The 16810-nt window shown below is 44.1% G+C and overlaps 1 protein-coding gene across 3 annotated transcripts; it reads left to right on the forward strand.

Annotated features, from left to right (window-relative positions):
• Positions 1-2980: 2980 nt before the first annotated feature.
• Positions 2981-11600, forward strand: tekt3 (tektin 3). 3 transcript variants are annotated; one of them, XM_076999356.1, is made up of 9 exons: positions 2981-3006; positions 6235-6493; positions 6928-7528; positions 8291-8374; positions 8534-8604; positions 8778-8921; positions 9350-9572; positions 10776-10930; positions 11098-11600. In XM_076999356.1, exons 3-9 carry the CDS (start codon positions 6953-6955, stop codon positions 11312-11314), a joined length of 1470 nt encoding a protein of 489 aa, XP_076855471.1. In that variant the 5' UTR covers positions 2981-3006; positions 6235-6493; positions 6928-6952; the 3' UTR covers positions 11315-11600. The 3 variants fall into 3 exon arrangements, with proteins under 3 accessions (XP_076855471.1, XP_076855472.1, XP_076855470.1); XM_076999357.1 differs by lacking the exon at positions 2981-3006 and having other exon boundaries at positions 5251-6393; XM_076999355.1 differs by lacking the exon at positions 2981-3006 and having other exon boundaries at positions 5252-6493.
• Positions 11601-16810: the final 5210 nt, after the last annotated feature.

Raw genomic sequence — 16810 nt, forward strand, 5'->3', positions numbered from 1 at the left:
CCCAAGGCCCGTTACCAGCTCAGCCGTGTGGGGATGCAGGCATTTCCAGACCTCACTCGGCTCAGGTGTGCTAGATCATAATAGGGTGTGATACGTGGTTCAGTCTGTTTTAAACTGAAAGTGGTAGAAGTTTGACATAGACACAGTTTTCCTAGAAACCTACATGACGTAAATAGGCATTGCTTGTTTTTTTAACCTTCTGTTCTTTATTATAATTCTTTTAAAGGGGGATAATAGGATTTTGTATTGTACATTTTGGTCAGATTTAATTGTACTCACTTCTGCATAAACCTAAATCACAGAATGTCATTATCAAGGACACTGCTGAAATGGTCTTGTACTTGTACCACAAGCTTCCTTTAGTTGCTATAGATATTGTCAAGGCGTCAAAAGTATTTTGCCAGGACCATGTCAAGTTTCTTCTGTTGTTTTGGATTCTTGCCAGTGGATTGATCTGGATGATGACCTATTGTCTTTTGTGCTTAAGATTGCAGACATATACACTGACATTGTGCAGTATAGATTCCTCCTACAGCTTCACTGCAAAACGTCTTTCATTTCCAAATGATCGGAGGGACGTTGTCCAGATCTAGCAGGTATAATGACATCCTGGCAACAAGCTCTATATGCAGTGAGTATATCAACAGAGGAGCCCAAGTCTCCATAGACTGCTTTATCTAGGAGGGACTCCTGATTCCTGCTCACATGTAGAGTGCTGTATTTCCACAGTTTGTGCACGTGTGACCTGGCTCACAGTGGGGGTACAGCTGCACATATTAATTATATAAATGTGGACATTAAGGCCAGAGGAGTGAATGTGTGGGCACCTACAGTACTCTGGAACACTGGATAATTATGCTCATTAAGAGAGTTATATTTAGATGCACATTTTTCTCACTTACAACTATATTAAGATCTTAGCAACACAAAGGTCATGTGGTGGAATGGCAGAGAGAACACATCCTGTCGTAACCATGCATCAGTCAGCCTGGATAAGGTCATCTGTCAAACTCCATATCTGTAATGGTAAAGAACATTTGGGCATTTTAAAGTGACACTGATATGCAGAATTTTACTACCCAGCCTACATATAAAGGTCTTGTACTGATTCTGCAGAGACAATCACCAAAATGTTCTTCAATTAGTTTTTTTCTATTTGTGATCAAAGTTGCTTAAAAATTGTAACATTCATAATGAAAATGCTATCTTATGCCCTGTTGAAAAGACCACACATTGAGGAATATATTTAGGTTTGTTAAAGTTTGGAATGTAACAGGCATGTGTTTGAATGACGCACGACGTGGCTGCATAACTGAGACATTCCTGGCCTGAATATGAGCTCCACTCTCACTGCTGGATCTGCAGGATGGCAGCAATCAGGCTGTAGCACATACACCTTACGCTTCCACTCACTAGATTATACACTCACCTCCAGTGATGTCAGTAACGCGTTACTTAGTAACGCGTTACTCTAATCTTACCACATTTTTCGGTAACGAGTAATATAACGCGCTACTATTTCCAGTCCAGTAATCAGATTAAAGTTACTTATCCAAATAACTGTGCGTTACTATTTATATTTTCCCTAGATAAAATATATAGTTTTGCTTTCTTCTTGGCTCAATTCTACTTTTGCGTCTGACCGTAGCGCTCGACTCTGCACGCTGCCCGCGACCCTGTGAGAGCGCGAGCACGTTTTACAAGTCATTCTTTGCTGTGTCCTCCCGTAACGATATGTGGTAGTATAAAGAAACACACCTCAAAAACAGGGGAAGGAACATTTACCTGATGAATTTTAATGTTGCTTTGTGTTCCACGTTTGAAAAGTGCTGGAATTTTGACTAACGTCGCCTACTTTAAAATGCTTGAAATTGTAATGGTATTTCGTTTCACAAGCTGTCTGACTGAACTGGGGTGGGTTTCCCGAAACGTTCGTAGCTTCATACGAGGTTACGAAGTACTTGGCGTTACGAACGTTTCGGGAAACCCACCCCAGTTCGCTTGTATTACGTTTACAAATAAATTTACAAATAATACCGCGCAGCTACACAAACGTAATGTCAGGAGATACTGTAGCGACTCCTACTCCTCACGGCGAGTCTTGCCCTTTAAGTGACACTGGGGGGCGGAGCCTGCGCGCGCCAGGGTTGCGTTATCAATAAAGTTTCCCTCCTCGGGATTTTTGGATTAAGCAGTTTCTGCCTCGGTTACCGAACCTGCTTCAATACATTGTTACTGTTAAAAATGCACTTCCAATAAAGTGAGTATTGGAAAAATTTATTTTGCTGCTGAATGTAACTACTAAAGTAACTTGTAATCTAACGTAGTTACTTTTAAAATCAAGTAATATGTAACGTAACTAAGTTACTTTTAAAAGGAGTAATCAGTAATCGGATTACTTTCTCAAGGTAACTTAGCCATCACTGCTCACCTCACCAAGAAACACATTTTGTTCTTAGTACATCTTAAAGTGAGGATTTGCCGATGTACAGAGCTGCATACCTAAACTGTGTTACAGAATCTCCATAGCAGGCTTTGATTTTTTTTTGCGATGGGTTTAACGGTCTTCCATAGCAGGGGGTGAGAGTATGGCCCAGCGATTTAACAGTTCAGTTACTCCTCTGGTCAAGTGTGTTGACAGCCTTTACCAGAAATGAATGAGCACAGAAACATAAAGAATTAATGAATACAGATTCCATTACAGACAGCCGGTGTTGGTGGGTGGAGCAGGTATCCATCACTCTATTCTCTAGTCTGTACGTTTGAGCCAAACACCACCATTCAGTTTATTTGGACCTTAATACCTCCACATAAATCATCAAAAGAGTTAGAATAAAAGAGGAATATTTAATGGATAATTAATATTAATAACAGTAATACTTTATTGTTTATTTTGTGTCCTCGGTGGTTTGATACAGCCTGTGTAGGGAAGCCTGGCTATATGCTGGCCGGCAGCTGGAGGGTGTTGTGTTCTCTGTGGAGATGAAGAGTGAGTTAAGGGGAAAGGTAAACATGACACCCTTCCTCATCCTCTCCACATCTCCTTCCAATCTGCTTCCCCTGAGCTGAAACAATGTTTGGATAGTAAACAGTGTATGTCCTCTGTCTGCATAAATTTACCCTTAGCTGTACACCCTTAGCTACAGGCCGCATCGATTAGAGCTCACTCTAACACACGCCAGCACACGGTACACTCGGGGTCCAATGAAACGAAGGGTTAAACAATCAGTATGCTGTTCTAAACAAAGGCCATGCTCCTAAGCCTTCTCTTCTGTGCTGGATTATTGGCTAAACTCTGCAGACGGTGCCATGGCCCAACATCTCAAAGATCTTTGGGGATTTCAGATGGCTTTCTTTTTCCCTAACAGGCTGAACAGATTCAGCTCTGCAGGCAAGAGTGCTATAGATACTGCATTACTGGGAGGCTGGGGTCTGGCCCCTCACAAACGTGTGGTATGTTGTGAAACGCCCCAACCAGCTGAGGGCCGTAAGGCTGCTACAGATATAGACAGCACTAAGGTTTCACTCACAGTCTGGGCTGAAGTCTGTAGCAATGTTGCTGGCCTCTGCCTCCAGCGGGACACTAGATAGTAGATGGATAGTCAAGACTTTAAGTAGGACAATTATGAAAGTCAAATAAAGTGTGTGTGTGTGTGTGTGTGTGTGTGTGTGTGTGTGTGTGTGTGTGTGTGTGTGTGTGTGCGTGTGTGTATCAGGACACATTTTAAGACACTGATTGTGACGTGGCTTCAATTTGAGCTTGCCTTATTGGAAGCCAGTGGTAGGATTGTTACATCACCTGCTATGATTGGCCAGTTTAGCCTCTCCAAAGCATTGATCCAACCTGTAAGATCAGCTCTCTCTGCTCATTTGCATGACAGCCATTCAGCACAGTTTAGTAAATGGGCAGGAAATGAAAGTCCAGATGTCTGACAGAGACACACCTCTCGTCCAAAACACCACCTGTCCCACCTGTGACAGCAGCACTTGTTCCCCTCTCCTGGGAGGTTAGTTTGTTAATTAATGCCACACAGCAGCAGAAGGGTTATTACACCTGAATGTCGTGACATCTCCTCAGCCCTGAGGTGAACAGAACCCAGTTGGGTCTTTTTCTCCGTTCCTAATCAGCGTGAACAATACCAGTCTGCACTGCTTGTAAGAAGACCTGTGACTGAGATGTGTTATAGTTCCCGTGGTAGTTCTCTTCCTGTGGGATAAATGATTGATAAGGACTCGGTTACCCAGCTGTAGCCCTATCGTCCAGGGGGAAAGATCACCCACCTGACTTACTGATTCATGGCTCAGATTTCTCTCCACTAGGGACATGATTATCTAACACCAGCAACAGTCACCACAGCAACTAATATTGTGTCATGGCATGTTGTCTGAATGCTATTTTAATAGAGTGGAGATGAACTGATTTGTCCACATATGGTTCAATAAGTCATCTGGTCCTGCCAACATAATCTCACTGTTACACACTTACACGACCCCATTCATAAAAAAATCTGAATGGATAATATTGCTAATATTGGGTATCATGTTTTGTAATGTTATGTGTTGTCAACAATATCTCATTCACTTGTATTAAGTAGTATGAGTTTTGCGTGAACTCACACTGGTTTTAGCTTGGTCTACACATGGTCTACACGTTCTTGGAGCTCACTAAGAGGTTTTACTTGAATTAACAAAATATAAGACCCTTGAGAGAGTCTACAGCCCACTTCCTGTTCCAGGCCATGTTATGGTGAAGTTATGTTCCTTTGACTCCATGCAAGTCGGTCTCTGGTAGGGAAAGGCACAAGCTGGAGCCAGTATGCTAGATCAGACCATAACAAAGACCATTGTTTTAGCGGGGACTTTAACGACATCTTGGACTTATCGGAAACAGTTGCTCAAGAACAAGCGCTAACAGAGGCATGACTGTCTGTGTTCCTGCACTCAGTTAAAGACGGATATATACCGTAATATGTGATGAAAATAACTGTTTATACTTTTATGAGACATCAGAATATGAATCTACCCAGCAGTATGCAGACAGACGGAGACGATATTCAGTATATGTAGGAAACAGGGTGTTTGCTCCTATATAACTGCTTCCTTAGCACATTCCTGAACACTGGCACAGTGTTCTGAACAGTCTGAGTGCTACCAGATAAAACTGTTTGAGAGAAATACATATATGCAGAAGTGAGACCCTTAACTGCACACTAGAAAACAAAGCACACACACACACACACACACACACACACACACACACACACACACACACACACACACACACACACACACACACACACACACACACACACGCACACATTCTTTAAACTCCTTTGTCCAGCAAAGCTTCCTGTTCACACCCCTATAACACACATCTGAAATATGTGTGTTATCAATCACGAGGAGAAACATCCTTCCACTTTCACAGAGTCTGGACTTTCTCAGAGTCTGGATTGAAGTAGCATCGTTAAAAGTGGATCTGATATATTCTTGTACTTAGAGACAGATTGTAAACATTCAAGTGCATTGGAAATATCTTGCTATTATAGCAAGACATCATGAAGCCAAAAGAATAATCAAGGCTGTCTAACAACAACAGGGGTGTCCACTGTGATAACAGTGTGTGATGTCTGTTATAAAGCTGTGATAAAAGTGTGTGATGTCTGTTATAAAGCTGTGATAACAGTGTGTGATGTCTGTTATAAAGCTGTGATAAAAGTGTGTGATGTCTGTTATAAAGCTGTGATAACAGTGTGTGATGTCTGTTATAAAGCTGTGATAAAAGTGTGTGATGTCTGTTATAAAGCTGTGATAACAGTGTGCGATGTCTGTTATAAAGCTGTGATAAAAGTGTGTGATGTCGGTTATAAAGCTGTGATAACTGTGTGCCGCTTCAATTCACTTGCGTGCCTCAGTTGCCTGTAGCCTCAGCTCTCTTTTGTTGTCATGGGCGATTAATTTGGCATGGCTGGATTGAGTGACAGTTAGCTGAATGGCTGTAGGTGAGTGGAAGTCAAAAGAGATTCATACAGCCACACACCAGGGGGTCCAGGGGCCCACACATGATGCTCTCCTGTGTCAGCACATCAAATACCTTGGAGATCGAACCTACAAACTAAATATGAATCACCAGTAAGAGCACACATGGGGAGAAATACTAAATAGTATTAAACAAACAGTTACTAGATGTTCTGTTTTTAACTGTTGTACTAAAATGAACTTCTTTGTGTTTAGAGAGATCTCCTATTCACTGAAACAGCTCCCCCCCCACCCCCTGCACTACTGCTGGTCTCCCATGGCGACTGCCGTAAGGAAACACTTGGGTAATTTGGGTTAACTCTTTCTTCAGCCTTTGACTGACAACACAAAGTGTCTAGGACTCTCCTGGTTGAGGTAAGCCCTTTAATAATGCACAAAGGCTCTTACTTCAGGCTGACAGAGATGTGTCTGTACACAACAACCTCAGGTGCTCATGGACACAAGACTCAGACTGGTAAGGCTCTCTCTCCCACTGCTGTGCCTTTTGGTCACTATGCTAACTAACTAACTATGCTGGCCTTTTGGTTTCTGTGATGATTTTTATTGCTGTAAGTAAAGACACACAACAGTAAAAATATGTGTTTTTTATTTTAATATTGCCTATTGCTTTGGGTTTAAATTTTTCCAAAACACTACACTTAAACACATGTAAGACACTGCCCTTAGGGGGAAAAGAACACTGGAAAACCTTAAATATTCTATAATATTTAGCAACTAGAATATTACAAATTACAGTTCAAAGCAATGCTGTAAGAAAACCTGACCTACATCTACTTTGTTACTTTGTTGAAATCAATTTTACACTTTGGTATCAATTCATTCTAGAATTTTTGATTTCTTACCATTTTGACAGTTACTGTAGACATTGCTTTATGGTGCATTTCACAGGAATGCTGTAAAGTACCTTTGACATATGGAACTGATCGGATCCACACAGACGGCCACGTACATACGGCCCAAGCCCAGTAACTTCCTCCCAGCTATCTCCACAACGGCGTCTAGTTACAGAAACTTCCAGCCTGCCCTGATCACCACTCAGAATGCCAACATGCCCTGGAGGACAAACACCTATTACAGGAGTGGAAGTGTTATACCCTCAATCATTTCCACCTCACAAAGGGACAACCTGGAACTGATTCGAGCCAAAACTATGTTCTACCCGTCCAACAGAACAGCTCTCAGCACCCGCTACATGCCAGAGGATTGGCACAAGTCCAACCAGAACAATTTCCGTGAGTCCGAGTCATCCTGGAACAGTGCGGAGAGGTTGCGCAGAGACACGATCCGGTTGATCCAGGACCGGGAGCAGCTGACTCGCAGGACGCAGGAGAACACCAGCAAGAACCTGGGAGAGAGGCTCAATGACATCAGCTTCTGGAGGTCGGAGCTGCACCATGAGATTGACAACATGGTCACGGAGATCGCAGCACTGACTGAGGTGAAGAGGAGGCTGGAGAGAGCCCTGGCCGAGACCGAGGGGCCCCTTCAGGTGAGGAGCGTGTGCACTCGGGCCCTGGGAAGTATGAGGAACATTCAAGGGTAATGATTTCCCCTCCTGGAGATGTATGCATCACCCTACATGTAATAGATTTTCCACTGTAGTTTTTGTGTACAATATTTAGGGCTCTGTACAGTTCCACACAAGAGAATCCCTTAGCAGATACAGAACACACTCAAATGTGTCAGTTAGGTCTTTCTTGTTTTTAATGTATCACTAGGTAACCATGAAAGTAGCTAGGACAGGACAGGCTGAAGTGGTGATTCATCAATGTCACCATGTCACAGTGATCTGCCTAAAGCTTCAGTAACCAAACTGTGTTAATGAAGAGGCATCATATGGCACCCTGCCTTCTTAGGGACCTCCAGGTAACACACCTGAGAGTAAGATGTCCTTAATGTAGATAAGGCCAGCAAGCAGGTCTATCTCAGAGAAGGAGAGCTGTGAGCACGTTCTCTTCCCGAGCATATCTGACTCAGGTAACGGCAACAGCTTGTTGGTTAGCTGGTGAGTTGAACAAACTCAAAGTAAGACCAAGACAGGATTACACTGACCCTTCAGTATACTGATGGTGTTGGGTCTACATTGGTGTGGGTTTCACACTGGTGTTGTGGAGTCTGGTGTTAGGTTCACATTGTGATTGTGGAGACTTATGTTGGGTTGACATTGGTGTTGGTTTGACATTGTTATTATGAGTCAAGGATTTAAAGCTTGTAAAGCAATGAGTAGCACTCAGTAGTGCTTTATTTGCAGGTGTCTCAAGAATGTTTGTTTCATCGAGAGAAGAGGATGGGTATTGATCTGGTACATGATGGTGTAGAGAAAGACCTGATTAAGGTAGGACTTTCTTCAGTCAAGCGAATACTCAGGCAATTTAGTAAGTTCAGAATAAATCAAATCACTACAGTGCTCGTAGTTCATGGTGAGGTTCACTGAGATAAAACTAAACCACTGCTTTACCTCAGCAGTCATTATGATGTTCATCTCCACCTTTAGGAGGTGGAGGTGATAAAGTCATGTCAGGAGAGAATGAGGAGGAACCTGGACAGAGCCATCACGCAGCTGGCGTGAGTTATGGAGACCTAACCCTGGTTGGCCATGGTCTTTACCTTAAATCACAAAGACAAATGAAGATAGAGCAATGATGTAGGTGTGTGTGTGTGTGTGTGTGTGTGTGTGTGTGTGTGTGTGTGTGTGTGTGTGTGTGTGTGCATGTGCATGTGCATGTGCATTTTCTTAGGTCAAATCGAGCAGCACAGCATGAGCTGGAAAGAGATTTGAGTGACAAGGTGACAGCACAGCGCATTGATGACAAATGTCATCAGATACGAAACACAACAGATGGCATTGGCTACTACCGAGGCATAGAACGCCTGGAGCCCTCGTAAGTGCACACTCCCCCTTCACCGTGCACGCTCCCCCTCCACCGTGCACACTCCCCCTCCACCATGCACGCTCCCCCTCCACCGTGCACACTCCCCCTCCACCGTGCACACTCCCCCTCCACCATGCACGCTCCCCCCTTCCACTGTGCACACTCCCCCTCCACCGTGCACGCTCCCCCCTCCACTGTGCACACTCCCCCTCCACCGTGCATGCTCCTCTGTCCACTGTGCATGCTCTCCCATCCCCCTTTCTTTGCCATGGCATTGTGCAGTTTATAGTGATTTTTACTAGCTGCTATTTTATGGACTATGTATTTTGTACTGTGTACAGCGGACTGTACACTATAAGCAATGCAGTGTACAATACCCAATACAGTGACAGATACTCACATTGCACTTTAATTAATTTCTGTTTTTATGAGAGCAGCCTGAGTTTGCCTGATTCTTGGTCAAAGTTCACCGACAACAACATCCTGCACTCTCAGAGCGAGCGCATGGCATCACACAAGCTCCGTGATGAGATCGAGGTGTTGCTCAACTCCACCTCCAACGAGATGTGGAACCAGTTCAACACCGTCAACGTCGCCTTCACCCACCGCGTTTCTGAAACATCTGAGGCTAAAAACGGCCTGCAGACTCACTTGGCTAAGGTGAATGGCAGACGTCTAGGGTCTGTGCTTACCTTTCTGTTTGGCCTTATGTAAACAAGAAAACCATGATAAAAGACCCTCTAAGCCACCATGTGGTTGCCAGTCTGCAACCAGAGCTTTCAGTGGGAAATGTGGTTTATTCAAAAATCAACCACGTTACCGTCTGTTAGTGTAGAGTGTTTTTGAGAATGCTTTGTGGTTTCATGCAGCATAATCTGTGAAATGCCTGCGTCTGTGTTGTTTGCACTGCTGCTTAGCAGAACTTTAATCAAAGCATATCAATCTGAGATCTGTTAATGCAAACCAGCTGCTACAAACGTTTGGCCTTTCTGGTATCTGGTACAGCATACCTTTATGGTTAACATTACTGTGTTGAATAAAGAATACATCTTATCTAAAGTTAATGCTAAGAGAGAGACAAGCCCTTTGAATGCGTGCATTTATTGAGCTTTCTCCTTTCTCAAGATTCTCCAACCTGAAGATTCCTCACTTCCATTCGTGCCTGGATCAGTGTGTTAAACTCAGATACCATAACCGTACTGTAGGCACAGGGTTTCATAAAGGGCCGATGGAATTTCTGCTAACTGCATGTGCAGAAACATCCGTCAGTGGACAGACCGATTGTGCCATGCGTCTGTGATAAGTCCTCTGACTGGAGGACAGTACACGCCAGGCACTATGGTACAGAAGGTTAACTGAAGGCTATACTGGACCTCTATCTGGAACTGCACAGGGTTACGCTATTGATCAATCAAATCCAAGGCACAATGTACCAATAAAGTATTATTCCTCTGCTCTGAGCAATGGTGATAGGACAGAATGTGATTACATCAAATGCACAAAAGGAAGCAAACATAAGCTATATTAAGCAAATACAGCAGGTAAAATTAATGTCTCTTTAGGAGACATTTTTATCTACTATAAATCCCATAACAAATGGGTTTCATAAAACACATTTAAATGCCTTGAAATAAACCATAGATTTTAGTGCAGAAGTATTCAAATCACAGTCCTCGAGGTCTGTGTGCATGATACTAGACAGTTCTCCTCTTCCTTTCTCTCAGGACTCCTGGTGGTCAACCACTTCCATGTTTATGAAATCTAGAACTTGGATTTGATATCAAAATTGGAATGCCCTTGTTTTTACATACTTACATCTCAAAATGAGCAACATCTCCAGAACATATTTTCTGTCTCTTGCAGACCCTTCAAGAGATCTTCCAGACTGAGATGCTGATTGAAGCCCTGAAGAAGGCACTTAGAGATAAGGAGAACCCTCTTAAAGTGGCCCAAACGCGTCTGGAGGAGAGAACTCGCCGACCCAACGTAGAACTGTGCAGAGATAATCCCCATCACAGGTGAAGCCCTGGAGACCCTGAGACCGCTGCAACATTACGCAAAATGCTAATTTTTTCACCAACATTTAAATTCACTACTACTGAGCAATGGACATGTCCTTGTGATTGTATCTTTTCTAACCTTACCCCATCATCCATCTCATTGTCTTTCTTTCTTTTACTGTCAGGTTGGTGATTGAGGTGAGAGAGATCGAAGATACAATTCACAAGTTGAGAGAGAGGCTCATGGAGGCGGAGAATACCCTGCAGAACTTGGTGAAGACCAAAGTTGCTCTGGAGCACGATATCTCGGTCAAGGCCAACTCCTTGTTTCTGGATCAAGAGCGGTGCATGAGCATGAGGAAGAGTTTTCCCAGCAGCCCACGTCTGGTGGGGTACACCTAGAGCCAGGGTCTCCTCACACACTAATCCCCACCACCATCTTAACCTAAAAAACCTAAATGTCACTAATGTTAATGTTGTTAATGAAAACTGAAAACGAGTACGGGTTGTTAGAATGATTAGGAATCGGGTGAAGTATTTCTTTATGGGAAATTAAATCAATTCTAATATTTGGCTTCAGCTTTAACCAGTGTGAATAAAACCAAATGTAACTGGCAGTTGTAAAATTTTCCAATGACAGCTGGATGTTAGCTTTGTTAATCTATTATAAAACTCCTGACTGGTGCTAGTCCTGAGTGTTTGTCCTAAGTGTATGTCCTGAGTCTTTGTCCTGAGGCTTTGCACTGGTGTGACATTAGGAGTCAGACTATGTGTGTAATAAAAGTTATTTAACTTAAGATAGAATTAAACAAGAAAGCTTCATACTGTGCTGTTGGGAGAGTGATGGGAACATGTGTGACTGAGAGATGTCCTCTCTCTTCTTACTGCAATCACATCTGGGTCTCTAAACGTTTGCACAATATCCACTGTAAGCTTTCTACTGGTTCATTATGCTGTAGTAGAGACAATACTTACATTAACTGGTTGCAGCTCTTTGGAGACTGGACATACAGAGATTGATGAAGATATAGATATTGATTCTGATCATAAAGGTTTGGGATTTGACCATAAAGGTTTGGGAGTAACTTATGAGAGATTAAGTGGTTGCTTCCCTTGGTCACATCAAAGAGTTAAATTTCCAAACACATTTTTATTGTTCTCTGCTTATCTGTCAGTAACATCACAATGACTTACAAAAGAGTTGTAAAAATAGCTTCAGGTTACCCATAAACCCCCACACCTCCGACTTCTAAAATCATACTCCTCTTTTTCCACCAGTGAAGGAAACAGATCGAAACTCTCTGACTGACTTCACTTTATTGCCACTTTCCATCAAAGGCAATTCGATGTTATGATCACAAATGGAGAAGAGACAGAACACTGAAAGCACCAGGGGAGGAGGGGCTAGGCCACAGGGGAGGAGGGGCTAGGCCACAGAGAAGGAGGGGCTAGCTCATAGGAGCCAGTCAGACAGAGCTGTGGTTTCCACTGGTCTGGTTTTGATGTCTGCTCACTGATCTGCTCTGAGGACTGGGAGTACTGACTCTGTCTCTCATATTGTCTGTCTTTCTATCATACAGTCTCTGTCTGTCTAGCATCCTTTCTGTCTCTATCTCATGCTGTCTGTCTCTCATACTGTCTCTGTCTATGTTATATACTGTCTTTCTCTACAAACGATCTTTCTAAACATCACAATGTGTGTGATGCTGACCTGTTAGAGACACTGCAGCTGGGTATTCTCTGGGTGTTTCAGTGAATCACACTGTTCACATGATCCAGCAAGTGTAAATCATTTGGTTAAACAAAATGCACAGCAGTTTTTAATTGTATTTTAAATATACCAGCAAGCATGTCTGCTCCACCCACCTCCCTCCACCCGCCGCCTCACTCTGCTCAGCGTTACTTGTGGTAAGTCTCTCATCACCTCATGATTACGCATGTTAAGTGGAACAGGCTAAGACCCCGCCCACCCAGTGTCAACATGGCTGGTCAAGGCCCCGCCCACCCAGTGTCAACATGGCTGGTCAAGGCCCCGCCCACCCAGTGTCAACATGGCTGGTCAAGGCCCTGTGCTTCACACTCTGGTGTCGACCTCCCCAGTGCAACACACGATGCCGTGGACGTGAATAGCTGACCTTCGTCCTCTTCTCTCGACCCCCGTGCCCTGAGAAGCCGTTCTGGAATCCCGGACCGAGGTCCATGCATATCCGCGAGTTATTTATAACAGTCACGGCCGCCTGCCTTCATTCTGACACGAGCTAAATCGCACGAGTCTGTCAGTCAGCTTTGAACAGGGGCAGAGGGGAAGACTGCAGAAGTGCCACAAAATAACACAAAATAAAAATAATCCCCAATAAACACTGATGAGATGTATTTTTATTCCCAGAGTCTAAAATATATTCATATCTACTGATATCTGGAGAGACCGTGGACCGTGGAACAGTCACCTATCCTTTTAGTTTTTAAACACCAAAACAGCATACAGTGTGATCTGGAACCCACTTATTGTGAGTTTAAATACTAGCCTACACAGCAAATCCCAGGGTTGTGCATATATGTGGAGATCACTCCTAAGGCCTTTATTACCTCTGTGAGATCTGTGTGATATGGCAACAGCAACTGAGTGTTCAGCACAGGATCAGCAGCACTGGATAGGGAGAGAAAGAGAGAGAGGGAGTGAGGGAGAAAAGGAGAGAGAGGGAGAGAGGGAGTGAGGGAGAGGGAGAGAGAGGGAGTGAGGGAGAGGGAGTGGGGGAGAAAAGGAGAGAGAGGGAGAGAGAGGGAGTGAAGAGAGGGAGTGAGGGAGAAAAGGAGAGAGAGGGAGAGGGAGAGAGAGGGAGAGAGGGAGTGAGAGGGAGTGGAGAGAGGGAGAGAGGGAGAAAAGGAGAGAGAGGGAGTGGGGAGAGGGAGAGGGAGAGAAAGAGAGAGAGGAGAGGGAGAGGGAGAGTGGGGAGAGAGGGAGAAAAGGAGAGAGAGGGAGTGGGGAGAGGGAGAGTGGGGAGAGAGGGAGAAAAGGAGAGAGAGGGAGTGGGGAGAGGGAGAGGGAGAGAGGGAGTGAGAGGGAGTGGAGAGAGGGAGAGAAGGAGAGAGAGGGAGGGGGAGAGGGAGAGGGGGAGAGAGTAGGAGATGGGAAATGATGGAGAGAGAGAGGGAGAGGGAGGGAGAAAGAGGGAGGGGAGAGAGAGGGAGTGAGAGTGAGAGGGGAAGTGACAGAGAGAGGGAAGGAGTGAAGAAGTGGATAATCACAGCAGCTACATTACCATGGTAATGCCAGGCTAACCCTCAGAGGTCAACAAATTTTAAGCGTGTCCATTAAAGACTGACCCCTGACTGCAGGACAGAAACAAGTGAGCCACACCACTCCATTTCTGACACTCAACTGTTCAGGTTTGACCCTGTAAACAGCAACAGGGAGGCTCTTGAAAATCCAATGATATCTGAGGCAACCTCAGCAATACCTAATAGAACAGCTGGGCATAACAACACACCATTTAGCTAATCAAATGCATTCGCACATGCACACAGCCACACACATTTGATCTTATGACTTTTTACCATGTGTAGTTTTCCTAATGCATCTACAGATAACTGAATATTTCATTGATTGAACCATTGATTCTTTGAACAGCTCTGGATTGAGTGTTTTGGAACAGGAACAGTCAGATGCTGGAGCTAATATGGAAGCTCTTCTCTAGAGCGCAGCAGCAGGTAAGAGCTTGGGTTACCTGTTCTGATCTGATTCCTCATCCAGAGCTGAGGAACCAGAGGAACCTTTCCTTGTGCCAGATAGAAAACCAACTGAACTACCAAAGCATGGCAGTGTCTCTCAACACACCAAGGTGTCTTCTCAAGACGAGAACAAAGAACGCAACTAAACAGTGAGATCAGAGGGTCAGAGGATGGCCACTACTACAGTGAACAAACATGTCGACAAACGTCTAGACAAGCGTGTACACAAGTGCATGTCACAACAGCAGACTGGGACAGGATCTTCACTCTTGTACAAAATCCAACATAATCAGATAAACCCCTTCAGGGTTCTTCTAGATCCTTGAGCGCCCAGTTTCCCCACAGTTGGGATTAACAGAAGAAAAGAAAGCGTGGTTTGGTGTGTCAGAGGAGCAGCACAGAATATAATGGTCTAAGATTTTTATGTGTCTGAGTCAGCTACTGTTGTCATAAAATTATTTTCATGCCCAGAGTCAGACTAATAGAAACATGAAATCCAGAGTGCAGTTCATTTGAGGATAAGCTCTTATACCTCTGTCACTCCCCTCTCTCTCCTTCTCTCTCTCCCTCTCTCTTTCTCTCTCCTTCTCTCTCTCCCTCTCTCCTTCTCTCCCTCTCTCCCTCTCTATCTCTCTCCATCTCTTGCCCCCTCCTCTCCCTGTCTGTTTCTCTCTCTCTCTCTCTCTCTCTCTCTCTCTCTCTCTCTCTCTCTCTCTCTCTCTCTCTCTTTCACACTGAATCATGTTGTCGGATGATTCAGGGATTTTTCTCTACTTCTGTGTTTATTTTGGTTGTGTCTCCAGGGAAACCACAGGAAGTATGATGTACTTCTCCAGAAGAAGAACTAGGTACAGCCCAGTATGGCAAAATGCTACTATAGTAGGAATGTTTTAAATTAAGGTTGACACCAATCTAACTCCCTCCCTGATGCTAAAGAGGCCTGGTGTTGTGGCAAGGGTTGTTCTGGTGTGCTGCCTATGACTGTGTGTACTCTCAGCATAATGGAACTGTGCTGACAGGTGTCAGGACACACAGAGATGCAGCAGGATAAAGCAGCGGGACAAACACAAGCCCATGCAGGTACGCCACCTTTAAACAGCTCTGTGGGGACCCGTGTTGACTCCCAAACCTCAGAAAGAACACAGCCCAACTCTGGGTGCTTGTATGAGTTTTATCCTTGATAACCTTTGAAAATAGTGCTTCTGTCTGACATAATGCATTGTAGGTTATACAGTTGATCAGTGCGCATCGTTTGGGAAAAAAAAAAACATGTGACCTTTTGACTGTGCAAACATAAGACTATGATCAGGCTAAACTGATATCCACAGGAATCAGCAGGAGGAATCCCCAGCCCAGGAGTGAACCACACCTATGTGGATACAGGTGATTCATTAACAGACTTGTAATTGGACCACAAGTAATTTTTTTATATCACAGTGGTCGACCACCTTTCGTGACACATTAAGACATTTTTGAAGGTCATAGAAGGATATGAAATCCATTTGAACTTTGTGGAAGCCAAGTGAGAAGCACACAGCACACCCTTTTCTTACTTTTCCACAAGACCTACAACATGGCAGATATTGTCATTTTAGAAGAAGCTTCCCCAGGCCAGTGTCAGGGTTCATCGGTGAGCTGCTTCTGCACAGCCCCAATCAATCTCCAAAGATGATGTGAATTCTGAATCGTCCACCACCAGACTTTTTTGTATGGATGAAACTGATAAACTCTTTAACTTCCTGTGATGACCAGCAACCATTCAATGTCACCAGATGATAACCAAACTGGTTAAACAGTTCTCTCCCTCTCCCTAGTTTAGATAACATATGCATATGTCACTGAAAGGAAACTGTGGTTTACTGGTTTTCATGATGAAGAAAAAGCATTCTATTGAGCTTGTCACTGCCCAATTGAATTTGTCCTGAATATGTCTAATAGGTGCAGAACTTGATGCCCCATTCTGAGGGAGTAGAACCTGCCGAGGCTGTAGAACCAGCTCCATGGCCACCCACAACGGCTGCTTGAGAACCAGGAACCAGCATGCTAGATGCTCAGAGGGTTAAGTGGGGCTTTGGATTGCATGCAGTAATATGGAAAACGCCTAACGTGTTCTGGTTCAGGAGGACACGCTGCTTCTGAATGAGATTCGGGTGGTGCTCCTGATGTCTT

The sequence above is a fragment of the Brachyhypopomus gauderio genome, chromosome 3 (genome assembly GCF_052324685.1).
Source record: "Brachyhypopomus gauderio isolate BG-103 chromosome 3, BGAUD_0.2, whole genome shotgun sequence".
Taxonomy (NCBI): Eukaryota; Metazoa; Chordata; class Actinopteri; order Gymnotiformes; family Hypopomidae; genus Brachyhypopomus; species Brachyhypopomus gauderio.